Below are 15392 nucleotides of genomic sequence, written 5' to 3'. Positions count from 1 at the left end.
AGTACAAACTCCTGCTTGAATATCAAGTCTTGCCAGAAAGGTTCTACTGAGTTTACATAGAACACGGGGTCACACTTGAAAGGATTGGAAACAGGATGCCAAAACAATTTTTGTGTTCCACTGTCTGGTTTCTGGAAAAAACCTCCTCAGGTTTACTGGGGTATAGTGTCTGCCTCAAACTGGACTTTAGTGTTAGATGAAGGAGGAGAGTAGTATTACCCCCAGCCCCGAGAGTCTACGTGTCGTGCAGGTGAAGCCTTCCACCTTCTTAAAAATGCCCAAAGGGGGTAGGGATGGTCTGGGAACTTTGCCCACATTGGTTAGGGCATGCCTAGGAGTGATTCACACCCACTAGCTCATGTCGGGCATAAATGCGGCACCTCCAGACAAGCATTTTAGAATACTGATGGACTTGAGGAAGAATCAGAAGAGGACTGAACCTGCTGTCTGCGACCCGAGAAGAGCCCTGAAGAATGTGGACCTGCTCTCTCTTGTACCCAGGACAGAGAAGTGGACTCCCAATGCTCAGTTGGCGGTTCTCCAGTGAGATTTTTCTAATTTTGTTTGGGATTCTAATTGTTTAGCATTTTGCTTATTCATTCATTCAAATTCTTTTATTCGATTAAACAATTTGTTAACCATAAAAAGTACATCATAATTTTTAAAACATATTCTCATAAAAAAAACACGTTATTGTTAATACGGTGTTATAGCACAATTAAGAAGCATAAAAAAGGGAAAATACACTTTCAATCAACTACATGGTACAAAATTTCATGGATTTAAGTCTTCATTTCTTATTGCTTTACGAAGTGTTAAACATGATTTCAAATACATGGCTAAATTCTTTGCCGCGTATTGTGATTCTAGCTGTTGCAATGCTAGAAACGCCGGTCGGCAGGTCCTCAGCCCCATCTGACGCAACACTGGCAAAACCCAGCGTTTGCGTGTTATGGCGTAGAAATGGCAGAAAAAGACTACATGCATGGTGGTTTGGGACGAGACCTTGTCGCATGGGCATTTCTCCAAGTCATGAGACCAATTTAATGGGTTTGGAAAAGTCACCAATCGGAAAAACAAATTAAAACGGAACCTGGTTAGTAGGTATTTTTCGTGGTTGGACAAATGATATGTGAGATAAGGCTGTATACCTGGTGACACTTGGACCATCATGATGTGAGCATTTGATTGCTTGGGTACTTCGCCGCTCAAACGAAGTTCCCTGAGATGGTTAAGACAGTGGCACTTGAGGGTTTTTCTGCTTAGCTCACTAATTAGTGATGGCTCTATTACATATTGGTTAAGATCCAAAGCTTTCAAAAAGTTGACAACGTATGCCAACCATGGAATCTTTTTCTAGGATGTCAGCCCCAAGCAATCTAAGATCAAGGCACGAGTGAGATGACATTCAGGCTTAGACCAGATACGGTGCCATAGTAGCATTGGTTGACATTTGATGTAATCAGCTAAGTAGTCGATCCCAAGCTCAATATGGCATCCGTATGTGGGGGCGCTCTGTGGGAGGGCCAACAGGTATTTTACAAAGCCGTTTTGTATTTTTTGGAGTTCAGCCGTGTTTACATAGCCCCATACACCGGCTCCGTATGTAGCAATGCTCTGGGCATTTGGCTTGGTGAATTTTAAGTAGTACGGGGGGGATGGCTTACCCATTTTTCTGGAAAATGAAACAAGGGCAGAGGTAGCACGTTGGTTAAGCAGTTATCTAGTTACCAATGCCCTTTTCCACGTTAGCTGTTCATCTATTAGGATACCCAAATAGGGGTATTCCCCAACTCGTTCTAGTTTGGATTGCTCGATGCAAAGATGTTTGGAGCTTTTCACCTTGGGCCCTGTTTGCATGACAAAGGTCTTGGTCTTATTCACCTTTAACCCAAGTGAGAGCATATAGTTACAATATTTGTCCAATTGTTTCTGCAGCTGTACCAGGGACCTAGCGAAGATTACTGAATCATCAGCATAAAGCAATGCTGGGATAGGGCGATGGTTAATGGTAGGTAAATCCTGACTCCCTTCGAGCATGGCTGCTTCCAAACCATTGGTGTATAAATTAAACAAGAAGGGAGCCAGGACACAACCCTGTCTAACTCCGCGAGTTATTGGGAAAGAAGATGTTAATTCGCCACCTGTTCCAAATCTTACGCTAGCCGAAGCTTCAGAATAAAGCTCGCGCAAAAATTTGATTAGCGGCGGATCGACCCCCAACTCCTCCAGAATAGACCATAGCTTAGTGTGAATTACACAGTCAAACGCCGCACTAAGGTCGACGTAGACCATGAATAGGTTACCCCGTTTGACTCCCACATACTTTCCTATTAGAAGTGTCAGGTTTAAAGCCTGTTCTACGGTACCCAGTCCCTCCCGGAATCCATACTGGAGGTCGGTAAAGATGTTGTTTTCTGCCGCCCAATCCTGTAAACGGTCAAGAATTAGGCGGCCTGCGACTTTACCCAGTGAATCCAGGAGGGAAATGGGCCTGTAGCAGGCAGGGTTATTTCTATCCCCTTTTTTAAAAATAGGGAGAAGTATGGAGGAGGACCAGGAATCCAAAAGGCCAGTGCTTAACACTGCCGCCATTAGCTGAGTAATAATTGGGGACCATAAATCGATGTTAGAGACAAATATATCTAGTGGGACGCCGTCCGGCCGGGAGCCTTTCCAGTTTTTGAGGAGGATAATGCACTTATAACCTCCCCCAAGGTGAAGAATAGATCAATTGGATACACCCCTTTTCTTGGGCACCCAGTTACTTGGTTGCATTGCGCCGCGCTGACCGGGGGGAGATCACTAAAGATCTTAGAAAAGTGAGTCACCCACTCGTCCGCGGTCACTGCTACGTCTAGGTGTTGATGGGTGTTGGCCTCAAGCATAAATGGAGATTTTACTACCTGCCAAAACTGGGAGCTGTCCTTTGTATGGCAGCTCTCGTGTAGCTGGGCCCACAGTTTTTTCTTATGCTCTTTTTTGCATCTGATTTGGGCCTGCTTGTATTCAGATCTTAACTTGGCTATTTTGTCCTTGTCTCTAATTGGATTATGGAGTTCTTTCTTTAGGGCGGTTAGTGCTTTTCGACATGCCGTATCGAACCATTTTGGGTCGGGATGAGTACCTGATTTGTGGGTTCGGACTAACTCGCTCTGAATAGTTTTGAGGATTTCTCCAAAACTGGAAATAATTTGCTCGGGGGTAGAATCCTCGTTAAGGCAGGTGTTTATCCAAGGGAGTGCTTTAGTTACAATCTTAGTTGCTGTTACTAGTGGGTCTACCCGAGACCATTTCACTGAATAACCATTAGTTCTATCCATAGTTAATGCATTTTGGGTCAGTAAGCTCTTCCGTGAAGGGTGAGGAACATTCATAGATAGCTTTAATACAATACTGTTAGGGAAGTGATCACCAGATACTTCTGTTCCTGTGGTGAACTGAAGAAGTGTACCCTTTAAAGAATAAGAACACAAAATAAAATCTATGGTGCTAAAACAGCCTTTGCCGTGAAAAGTAGATTTAAAATCCACGGGGGGTCTACAAGATCGTTGGCGTACAACAATTCTAGAGACATTAAACTTTCATTGAGGGAGTCTCCTACCGGGGAGTGGGTAAAATGTGTCAACGGGCAGTCATTTTCGTCTAAAAGGCCACAATCAATTGTCTTATAGTTTGGACAAAGTTGTACATTGAAATCACCTCCCCATATTACATTACACAATGTAGATGGATGTTTAGCGCGTTGTTAGCTTGTAAACACGGTAATTGCAGACACAGTTTTCATACATTCTATCTGGGATAAATTGTTATAAAAGTTAATAATACTATATGACGTACCATTTTTAAAAATAACCAGAAGAATTTGGTAATTCGGTGTAGTACATAGTATGGAGATTTTTCTTACTTTGAGGTTAATTGAGATATATATGACAAGGCCCCCCATTGGTCTGCCATGTATTGATGGGCAGGCCGGAGAGTGAAATCTTAGGTAGCCCTGAATGTGCAGTGGGTCGATTGACCAAGTCTCTTGCAAACAGATTATCTGGTGTGTGGTAACAAAGTCCAGCCAGGATGCCGATAGTATCTTGGTTCGGAGACCTGCCACATTCCAAAACAATATTGATACTAAATGGAACATCAAGGTTTCATTAGTGGGTACAGAGTTTCCTTTCTGTGCTGGAGTTTTTGGGGAAGCACAGGAAACGGTATTAAGGGGGGAAGGCAAAGATACACCATGGTTGGAATTGGTAACAATAGTAACAATAGTGGAGGGCAGGGTGAGGTCACATTGGTGGAAATCTTCAACTTCTGTATTAGTTATATCTGTTTCAGTTATATCTGTTGTAGTTGTTGAAGATATCGCTTTGGCCGGTGGACTTAAGGATTGAGAGAGGCTTGATAGCATTGAGGGTGGTAGATCAGGTAGGGGTGAGATCCCATTATCCAATCCCTGGACTGCTGGTGGTCAATCCACCATCTCCAGGCAGTCAAACCTGTTGTAGGTGAAAACACCCCTCCAATCTGGAAATGGCATGGTTTCCCTGCCTCCTTGTCCTGGCCAGGTTGACCAGTTCATTTTACTGTTCCAATTGCCTACCTGAGTCCAGTTCCATTCAGGGCCTGGTGGTAGGGATTTAGCTGGGGGGTAGAAAAAGGCTAATCTTTTTGTTGAGATTCCTTCAGGAGAAGTTTGGGGCCCCCATGAGGAAATAAGTTCCACAGTTTGGGGATCTTCAAAATTTATTATTATACAGTCCCCTGGGATCAATTTTGGCTCCTTCCCTACCCAGGGAACTCTGCGGACTGATACAACTCTGTTGTTAGCATAGGGGGGAAGTGGTCGGTTCATTGACAGCCAATGTGGTACCTTGTTTTTTAGGGACCATCCAGGCTCATCGGAGTTAATATGTAGCTCTGGGACCCCAGTCATAATGATAACATATGGTGTTGCTTCTGGGGGGAGATAAGCTGGGCGCGCTCCATTACGTCTAGTGTTATAGGCTGCGTTCTTTGGAGCAGGTGTCTTTTTGGGAGCTGACGTCTTTTTTGGGGCTGGTGTCTTTGCTGGAGTTGGAGTGGCTGGTAGGTTAGTGGGTTGGCCCACTGATACAGGTGGGGCAGGGAGGGAAGAAGTAGCAGGAGTAGTAGACTTTTTTGAAGCTGTATTGGCTAGTGTATGCTGCAGGTTTGCGGAAGTTGTATTTACTAGTTTTTGTTGGGCCGCTGGTTTTTGTTGGGCAGCCATTGTGGTATTTACCACTTTGAGTGCTTTATGTGTTTGTGGAGGATTTATTCCCCCGGGGTTTTTTTGTTTTGGGTTATGTATTGGGGCCGCAGAGAGTGAGGGCATAGGGATCAAGTTTTTCTAAGTTTTTAAGTCAGAAGTTAATATAGCTAAAGATTTTTCAATTTTTGCTAATGATACCTCTAAAGGTTGGAGATGCTGCTTTATTAGAGCCTCAATAGAGGCCGTCGTGTGGGTATCGTATGTAACTGGATCCTGCCTGATGCACGTGTTGCCACTCGAAATCAGGTTGTGCGTGTCAGATGAGAGGTTTATGATTTCTGACGTAGAAATGGTGGTCGGCTGTTGGGACTTAGCCGAGTGAGTTAAAGCTTGGGCTAAAGAGGGAGAGTTTTCAACAAGTTGTGACGGGAAATCCTGTCGTGTGTTACTATTATTTTGAAGAGAGTTCTTATTTCCTTTTCTTTTTCCCTTACTCTTTTTCGGGATAGCACCTTCTCTCTGGCCCCTCGTGGAGGGGGATGGAAGGTCCTCATCTGGAGTGTTTATGAACAAGGTCGGGGTTCGCTCAAGCGATGGGGGGAGATGGGATGCAGAGGATTGGGATATTTGTGTTGTGGAGAGGTCGATAGACACCGACAAATCTACAGTCCCAGGAACCATTGGGGTCTCTTGTTGTGTACCAAGGACAAGGATGCGTTGAGGTGTTACGGCGGAGGCCAAAAGTCCCAATGAGGAACGCCTGGCTGCAGCTAAGTCCTGCGAGACCCTCCTTTCTAATAGGAGGACACCTTGATTGATAGCATCGTTCGCCTTGGCAATGAATTGGTCTATTGGCCCTATGACCTGGGCAGTGTGAGTAAGTTTGCTATTTCTGGTAATTCTGGGTGACATTGAAGCAGAATCGAGGGACACAATACCAGAATGCAAAAGAACAACACCTGATTATTGGTTTTAGTAGAACCACAAAAAAGAAAAATGAAAAGAAATGTCAGGGGGGTGGCCCAGTCCAGTCTTACCCGGGCTTGAACGGGATTAAACGGGCCCGCGCTTGGCCCGGGCTTCGCCCGGCGTCCCGCGAGACGGGGGTGACTGGTAATTTATGCGCCTCCTGGCGCGCAATTGACGTGTGTTGCGTCCCGAAGGCTCTTGGGAGTTGTAGTTTTTCTCCTCCCCGCACTCCGCTCGGCGGCCTCTCCCCGAGGTGGAACAGGGATCAGGCGGCGGGAGGCGGGTGGTCAAGAAGCACAGCAGGCTGCAGGGTCAAGAAAATGCTTTCTGTTCAGCAAAAGGGTCCAGGCAGCAGCGGATCGCCTCGCAGTAAGTCCCTTATTACTGGTCTGGTAGCGCATAAATACTTTACGCACAGCCCTGAATTACGCCCCTCTCCTCTGTGCCACACCTACCAGGGAGCTGAGCTTTGGTTAATTTACTGACTTTTACTCCTCACCCTGACAACGGGTTGTCATTATTCCTTGAGGTGGCTAGTCACCCACCCCAAACCATGATCCACTTTTCCACAAGGTCAAAGTAAATTCCAAGAATACTTACAGATCAGACTGGTTCTGGGGTTTCTCCCAGAGCCTTTGGCCAACTGAATTGTAGGCCATTGTCAACCTGGTTTCCTAGAATCATAAGCTCAGTTTTGAAACCGTTAATGCTTAATATGTTTCCTCTCATTCATAAATATATATGCCAAATGTTGTTTGAGATTTCAATTCAATGATTTTTGTCAAATATGTTTTAACACCTTTAGAGTACATGAAGTATAATAGATGATATTGGGAGATCCCTACTCGAGGGATCCCATGTCAATATTGAACAATAAGGTTGATAGGGCTGAGACCTGAATAAAAATGCATAAGACAGGCTTGGTTGACAAAGTGGCATCACCCTTTTTAACTTGTGTTCAGTCAGACTGAAAGTACTTGATCCAGTTAAGTGGCCTGTTAAACTGGCCCTCTGTTCTAGGTATTATAACAATATCCCATTATTCACTGTTGTACACAGTGACATATGTAGGACAATAATAACTTCTGTTCAGTATGCATCCAGGAGTTACATAATCTGAATCAGCTTTAAAGAATTGTGAGTGGCACAGAAAGTCAGTCAGGTTCCTATCCTTAGAAATTTACAGGAAACTCAACGCCGAGGACTGCATCCTCTGTAAAAGAATTCAGATTTCTTGGAGTGGAAGCAGTAAACCGGAGGTAACATAAGTGAATGACTTGATGTCGACCATTCACAATTTTTATTTTGGGGGAATTCTGACTAGATGGCCCTTCTTTACTACTGGAAGGTGCTCGTGAAATATCTACACGTTGCAGGCACACACATGACCAGCATAACTGAAGTTATTGAACTACCTATCTAAATAGGCCACTCCTGGAAATGGGTTTTGCAAGGTGTGCAGTAGCAAAGGAAAAAGGAAAAAATTGTTATTTTGTTTAGTGTAGAGGCTTAGTTCTGACGATATACAAGTGGAGTGCTTGTTTGGCGTCTGGTGAATGTAGTGTCCCTTCTTCCCTGTCATGATGGGTTTGGAGAGAACGGCGCCTCACAAAGGGGTATGTTTATGCGAATCACAAACTTCATCTGTATCATTTATTAACAGTATAAGTAGGCGAGCTCAGAATTTCAGAAGGGGAAAAACAGGAGGAGGAAAACAGTAGCTGTTATTTGATATATTGCTATTTCAAAATGTAGGGTCTTCACAAGAATACACATTAATTTGAAAGGTATGGCTGCTGCAGAATCACACTCATTCTCACACGACTGGAAGGCGAGTAACCTGGATTCTACAATAGACATGTTGACTTGGCATTGCCTTTCCGCCCCTGCCATACTGACTGGGCATTAACTTTCCACACCAGCCACAACTTGTGGATGTTGTGTGGTACTATTTTCTGATATTTGCAGCACACGAATCCAAGATTTCTATGACAGCGCAACGACGTTTATCTCCAAATCTAATGTCTGAAAATATATATATAAAATGGAGTTTACGTGTTAATGGATTGTCGGTTTGGCTTTGGGATCACGAGTCATTTCAAAACCAAAACTCAATTCTTGAAGTAAACAAAATGTAACACTTGATCTCAACACTAGATGGCACGATACTGCAAAGCATACGATCTACAACAACATAAGCTACAACCAGTACAACTGCAGAGAGAAAATGGTGATCATTCTAACTACAACTTGTACATGAACATAAAACTGTAAGTAAATGATGTTGATTGACATGCAGCTGGTAAAGGGCTACACAAACTCAACTCTGCCTAAACAAACCTTTGGTTTTGTTACTGTAGGACATGTATGACAAGTCCTATTCAACAAGTTCCACCAACCAACGTCCTGAACCCTGCATTTTTTTTGTATGGGTTTACAAATGTTTGTCTATTTCAATCATGAAACACTAAATAAGGTTGATGGATAGACTAACATTTTAGGGCTATGACAATACATTTTCAGACTACCAATAGAGTACAATTAATATTATACACATATCCTTAAGATTATTTTAAAGGAGAAAATGCAAACCTCTTGAACTACTGCAAGGCTAGTATCATGAAGTTTTGCAGTGAGCACATCACAATGGAAGGCAGAGAGGCATCTGATATAGTTCAATCCTTCAATTTTCTTCTCCCTAAAAAAAAGAAAATAAATCATTAAAAAAATCACGAGCAACATTTCAAAAGGCTTGCTTAAACTTTCCAGAAAACTATTTTTAACTATAATTTCAGTTCAAATTCCAGTGAACCACAATCTATGTGCCGGTCACAAAAGTGTTTATTTACAAGGAGAGACCTAGATAATTCGATTCACAGAGATTTCTGGAGCTCCTCTTTGTGTTGGTCATACATAATTTCACTGTGAGTTATTATGAATTTTAAATATTTATAAGTGTTACTGTTTATTTATCATGCGTTTTTAATGTGTATGTTTGAACTTTTGTGGATACTTTTTGTACCCTAATAAAGATTACATTGAATTGATGTTGGTCATACATAATTGGTCGAGGTATTAACATTCAACCTTACACAAAAATAATGTTGATATTACTAAAACATTTTTACTGTAAACAATTACTTCAGCCACTCTGAAGCATCTATTGTACACAAACGAACTTTAATGGACACCAATACAGCAACTGCCTTGGTCGATTCATGGACACATGATACAGGTTTAGGACAGCAAGGTTTCAAGGGCAAGATGTAAGCATTAAAATGCTTGAAGGAGTGCAGTTAAAGCATGGCCATTGGCTTGTTCCATATATGGAAAAATATGTAAAGCTCGCGTCAGGTTATCATTCAAGGTTTCCAATTTTGGGAGCACATAGGGCTAGTTTCACTGCAGCGCTGTGCCATCTCAGGGAGAGTTGATGTGCAGCTATGTGGTCCTCCACGTGCAGGTTTATGTAAGGTGGAAGAAAAGTTACAAAGCTTTAGTAACAAAGGTTACTAGTTAATCTCTGTTTCAGCTGCAGATGCACGATCCGCTGTGACAAAGCAGAATAAATAAATGGACCAACACAATCAAACGCTTTCAGCTTCCAGAATGTACAAGATCAGTAGGCATCAGAAGGACTAGGATGGGAGGTGGGCAATCGATAAAGAATCTGCAGACTGAACACCAGCATCCACATTACTGAAGATACGTAACTTTCTGCGAATTAGTGCCATTTCCTTTGCAGAGTGTTTATCTTTGAAAGGTTATGCAGCAATATCTAACCACATTTAGATAAAAGTGTCCATTTGAAGAAAATTGTCATTCTTTATATTTGAATAAATGCAATAGTGTTTTGCAACTATGAAGCATTTCATAATGTAGGAAGAGAAAAACATATCAGAGCCTTTCAGTTCCTCTGCAAAGGCACACCCAATTGCAAAATACTAGCGGGTGATTGGAAGGGTATATTCCTTGGGGCGTATTAGGGGAAAAAATGTATTTTCAGAACATCAATCCTACTACTACTGCGGTACTTTCTCTTCTGATGCATTTTAGGAGCCTTGGGATAAGAGAAAACGAGCTAATGCATAGAAAAACCCACAGGCTAGGGCAAAGAGTATCTAATCCATCACCACCAAATTTTCATTGTTGGAAAGCAGGTGCAGGTACTGCGTGGGCAAGCATACATCAGAAAGGAGAACAAACAAGCATTGGCATAGCCAATAGGTCTCACCTTTGGGACCTTATAAGTGTTTAGCCATACAACAAATAATGTTGTTGCAGTAAGGATATTGTGCTGCATAACTAAATACTTATGAGGTCCCAAAGGTGAGACCTATTGGCTATGCCAATGCTTGTTAGCTGGTAGCGGCTGGACAGAGCATGCGCATGTGGTATAAAAACTGTATTATTCAGCGGACCCTGTAACAGTTGATGCTTTACCTTATGCCAGGGGAGGCAAAATTTAATTTGATAAAAGTGAGGTAATGGACGCCATAGAGGGACTCACAGCTAGGAAAGCCCCTGGACCTGATGGAATTCCACCGGATCTTTATAAATCAGATCCAGGTTTTGGGCACCTATCTTGGTAGCTGTATTTAATGCTGCCGCCATAGTGGGCTGTCCCTTGTCCTGGGGATTGTCAACAATTGTCCCTATGTTTAAGAAAGGAGACAAGGGCAGCCCCCTTAACTATCGTCCAATTTCATTAATAGACTCTATGGTCAAGATTATGGAGAGAATCTTACTGCAGCGTTTATCAAGTTGGACATCTGACAATAATATCATGTCCATTTCCCAATATGGCTTCTGTGAAGGCCGTTCTACCATAACACAGTGCCTCAACCTGTTCCTCATATTGAGCAAATATACTGTCGTGCAGAAGGGAGCCGTCCACCTTGCCTTCATGGATCTGTCATCGGCCTTCGACTGTGTTAACAGGGAAAGGCTGTGGCAGACCATGAGGGAGAAAGGTGTGGACACAGGGATTGTGGATTTTCTGGTGGACTTGCACAGTGACACCAGTGCTAATGTTAGGTTCTCAACTAATGGGGAAACCACTGGTAATTTTAACATCAAAAAGGGAATGCGCCAAGGTTGCATCCTGACCCCATTTCTTTTCAATTTTTACATTAATGACTTAGATGCTGCACTACAGGAGGTGAAATCAGACTGCCCCAGAGTTGGCAGGCGGGGTATTCCTGTACTTTTATACGCAGATGATGCAGTTTTAATTTCTAGAACGAAAAAGGGTCTCCAGGCACTTTTGAATGCTTTTAATAACTTTATGACTAATAGAGACCTTTTGGTCAACAATTCCAAATCTTATATAATGCATGTTGGCCGTCAACTGAAAAAGAACTTTATTTTTAACCACATGGCTGCTAGGCGTTTTCCCCTCCTGTGCTGCAAATTATTGTTTTACATTATTTCATGACGAGCTGGCCTTGTCATCCGCGCACGGCAGGTAAGCGCCATGACGAGCCCAGCTCGTCATTAGCTTCGAAGGGGTTAAATTAGATGATGTTCTGATCCCCATCACTCAAACATTCTCATACCTTGGTGTTGTATTTGACACAAAGCTCAGCTGGGGCCCACATGTGGCAAGAAAGAAAGGGGAAATGACAAGGGTAAATGCCTCTATCTTTAATTTTGCCACTAAATTGGGGAAAAAGCCAAATACTGCTATGATGACACTCTATAATGCTAAATCGATAGCTACCGCTGTTTATGGCAGTGAGATATGGGGCTATGTAAGTGGTGAACAGTTACAGGCTATTGAAAACAATTTTTTAAAACGTCTCCTCTGTGTCCCAGCTAGCACATTGAACCTAGCGGTACTCGAAGAATTGGGAAGTCAGTACCTATCTGATATATTTGCGCTAAGACCACTGACATGCTGGGTAAAATTGTGGTTAAACCAAGATATTCCGCTAACCCACCTGATTGTGAAAGACCCTGTATCTCATGATAATTCAATGTGTGTGCCCTGGCTAAAATACCTGAAATCTCATTTTCTGAGGCTTGGATGTTTGAAAACCCCAGTGGGATAGTAAAGGGTGATGTGGCAGAAATTAAGCGGGCTTTTTACATGGATAGGAGGGCCCAAAGAGAAGAGTCGAGCTCATGAAACCTAATGTTAGGAAATATGTCATGTTAAAAACCTGTGATGCTATGGAACTATATCTAAAATGCTCCTTCACTTCTCATGAAAAATTTCTGCTGACGAGGTTCAGGTTTAACATTTTCCATCATCTTTTAATTAGACAAAAGTCGGACATTTTTTAATAAAACTGCTGCTCCCTGTGGCTGCAACGGGAAGTCTCCATAGGATATGCTGCATTTTATATTTTTATGTAGGTTTTATGAATACCCACGAAAACGTTATCTTGTTACCCTTTTAAAGAAACTAAATTTTAATCAAATAAGACCAGCACTTATGTATCTACAGCTTTTGCACAGTGATAGTGTTCTTCATGAGATAGAATTCTTAAAATTAACTGTCAAACTGAGAAAGTGCCTAGACCAGTGATTATATACTTTTGATGGATGATGAACTTCCTACTGAATGATTATGTATCTTGTTGCAAATCCATACTATTCGCACTTTATTTATGATTTTGCCTACTTACTCATTAATGAAATATGTATAATATGTCTTTTAGCAACTGTGATTTTAATTATGAAATGTCTAATGTATTTTACTTGTGTACTTTTATGGATTGAAATATATCCGAAATAAAGTCTCTATTGAATTGAATTGATTTGAATTGTATACCCAGCAATCTTCTGAATATAATAACAGTAAGATACCTCAGGTGGTTTATGCACTTGCTGGAGAAATGTATGTGCCTATTCATAAAATAGCATAGAGAGTTAATGTGCCTGCTGCATAGCACAATGTGTAATATACAGGTCGCAGATTTGTATTATATGTACACAGCTCAGTTGGTTACTGCTTTTGCTTCAGAGCTATTTTTTTTACCTGCAGATCACACGTTATAATCCTCGTAATATTACTCAGTGAGTTACGTACTGTGGACAAGGAGCTAAATGAAAACTGCCAGGCACAAGTGTAGAACCTGTTTCTCCTCAATATTTCGTTATTCTAAGGCTGTATTAATAAGGATGTATTAACAAGTGCTGTCTTCGTGGTTACTAGTGTAATTACTAAACCAATGTATCTGACCTTCTTACAGTGCACCATAGCTCTTTCATAATGAGCTTGCAAAACAAAAAAGAATGCCAACAATTCATAGTTCAGCTCAAGCACTAGTGAAGTGATAAGCTGAATGTCTTTGTTTGATCGTTGGCTCTGTATTCAAGGTGTAAAGCTCACGCTAAACCCAGCCAAGATGATTCTTGAACAAAAGATGTGCTGATGGCCTTTTAAGTGAGGCATGCGAGTTGGGCCCAGCTAGAGCTGAAAGTAAGAGGCCTCTCTCACCTCTTGCAGGTTGCTGCTTGGACTACAAAGCATGCACAATGCAGATGTCGCTGTATGTGTTCCAGTGATGGCAAACTGCACAGGGACATAATCGGAACATTTACCCTAGGCCGACCAAAATCTGGCTCCATTGAATCTTGAAGGACCCACTTCATTTTCAGCGCTGAAGGGAATGTAAAAAAAAGGGCAAAGAAAAGAATCTGTAAATGGGTAAAATAAAAAGAAAGAGGGAAAGAAGCAGGAAGGAAATAAAAGATGTCAAAATGAGAGGAAAAATAACGTGGCATGGGAAAATGGACATCTTGTGTTAAACAAGAGAAGATAGAACAAAGTGAAAAACAATGGGCTAAAACAACAAAAAGAAAATACAAAAGTGGAGCATGCAGAACATGTTAAAGGTGAAGGAGAAAACAAATCAAGGTAGGAGATGAGAGATAAGGTGGAGCAAAAAAAATAAAATAAAGCTGGTGTAAAACCAGAGAAAGAGAGGCAGAGGAACATGTGGTTTGAAATTAGGGAGATGATAAAAAATTATGTGAGAGAAAACATGGTGTGAAAGAATTAGATAAAGAAAAAGTGAGAGAGAAAACATTTTGTTGGAACCTGGAGAATGCAAAAGAAACAAGCATTTGCAATGCAATAGGTCTCGCATTCTGAAAGTTTGAGCTATTGGTCTTGTAAATGACAATTTTTTTATTTATGTGTTGGTTTTGAAAATAGCTAAATTAATAGCTTTGTCATTTACAATGCCAATAGGTATAACTTTCGTAAATGTGACACCTATAGCATTTGTAATGCAACATGTTTTGTATTTACGTGACTTAGATGTATTGATTTTACAAATAACAATGGCTTTCAATTTTTTTAAATAATTAATACTAAAAAGTGATTGTAATGTATAATGGCAATAGCTTAAACTTTTGTAAATAACTTTTGTGAAGATTATGTTCAGTGTATTTTTTTGTGATGAAAATCCAAGAACAGAAGTGAAATATTAACATCTTTTTGTGACATTTGTAATAAAGCTTGAAACATTGAGAGAACATATTTGAACCAGTTGTTGTTGAATGGTTGCACATATTGATGCTGTGATGGCGTGGAGAGATGTTGGGGTGGCGCATTGGTGGGTTCCAGGTTGGACTACTGCAATGTACTTTATGTAGACTCCAACAAGGGACACATTAAGCGACTTCAGGTCGTGCAGAACGCGGCTGCTCGTTTTGTTCTTACACTTCCCAATGCATCCTCCGCAACAATGGCCAGAAAGAGTCTCCATTGACTCCCTATACATCTGAGGATCTCTTTCAAGATTTTATGTTTAGCATACAGAGCTCTTGCAGACGGGCCACTGGATCCTCTAGGTGCCCTTCTAACTCGCTACTTGCCCCGTAGACCTCGGAGAAGAATTTGCTGGTGGTTCCTCGTGCCAGAAGGGTACGCTGGGGTAATAGGGCATTCTCCATTGCAGCCCCTAGACTGTGGAATTCCCTTCCCCAGGAGATTAAGACCCAACCCTATCTGTCCCTTTTAAAAAAAGCGCTGAAAACCTGGTGTTTTATCAAGGCCTACCCACAGGAAGAGTATATTTTAATAGCTAGTTTTCATTTGGTTAGGCGCCTTGACGCCCATTGGGCTTAGTAGCGCTATAGAAATTTATTTTCATTTCATTTCATTTCTGGGTGGCGCTGAGTGGTGCTGTGGTGGTGCTGAGTGGTGCTGAGGTGGTGCTGAGTGGTGCTGTGCTGG

The 15392-nt window shown here is 41.8% G+C and overlaps 1 protein-coding gene across 1 annotated transcript in view; it reads right to left on the bottom strand.

Annotated features, from left to right (window-relative positions):
- The window catches only part of TOGARAM1 (TOG array regulator of axonemal microtubules 1), an 871068-nt gene that overhangs the window by 265477 nt on the left and 590199 nt on the right, over positions 1-15392 (bottom strand). Inside the window, exon 14 of the mRNA XM_086937344.1 lies at positions 8792-8897. Within this exon, the coding sequence (XP_086793470.1) occupies positions 8792-8897 (106 nt within the window). The remainder of the gene's footprint in view (positions 1-8791; positions 8898-15392) is intronic.

Source organism: Lissotriton vulgaris, chromosome 9, assembly GCF_964263255.1.
Source record: "Lissotriton vulgaris chromosome 9, aLisVul1.2, whole genome shotgun sequence".
Lineage (NCBI taxonomy): Eukaryota > Metazoa > Chordata > Amphibia > Caudata > Salamandridae > Lissotriton > Lissotriton vulgaris.
Note: the sequence above shows the minus strand (reverse complement) of the source record. Positions and strands in the feature narration are given on the sequence as shown.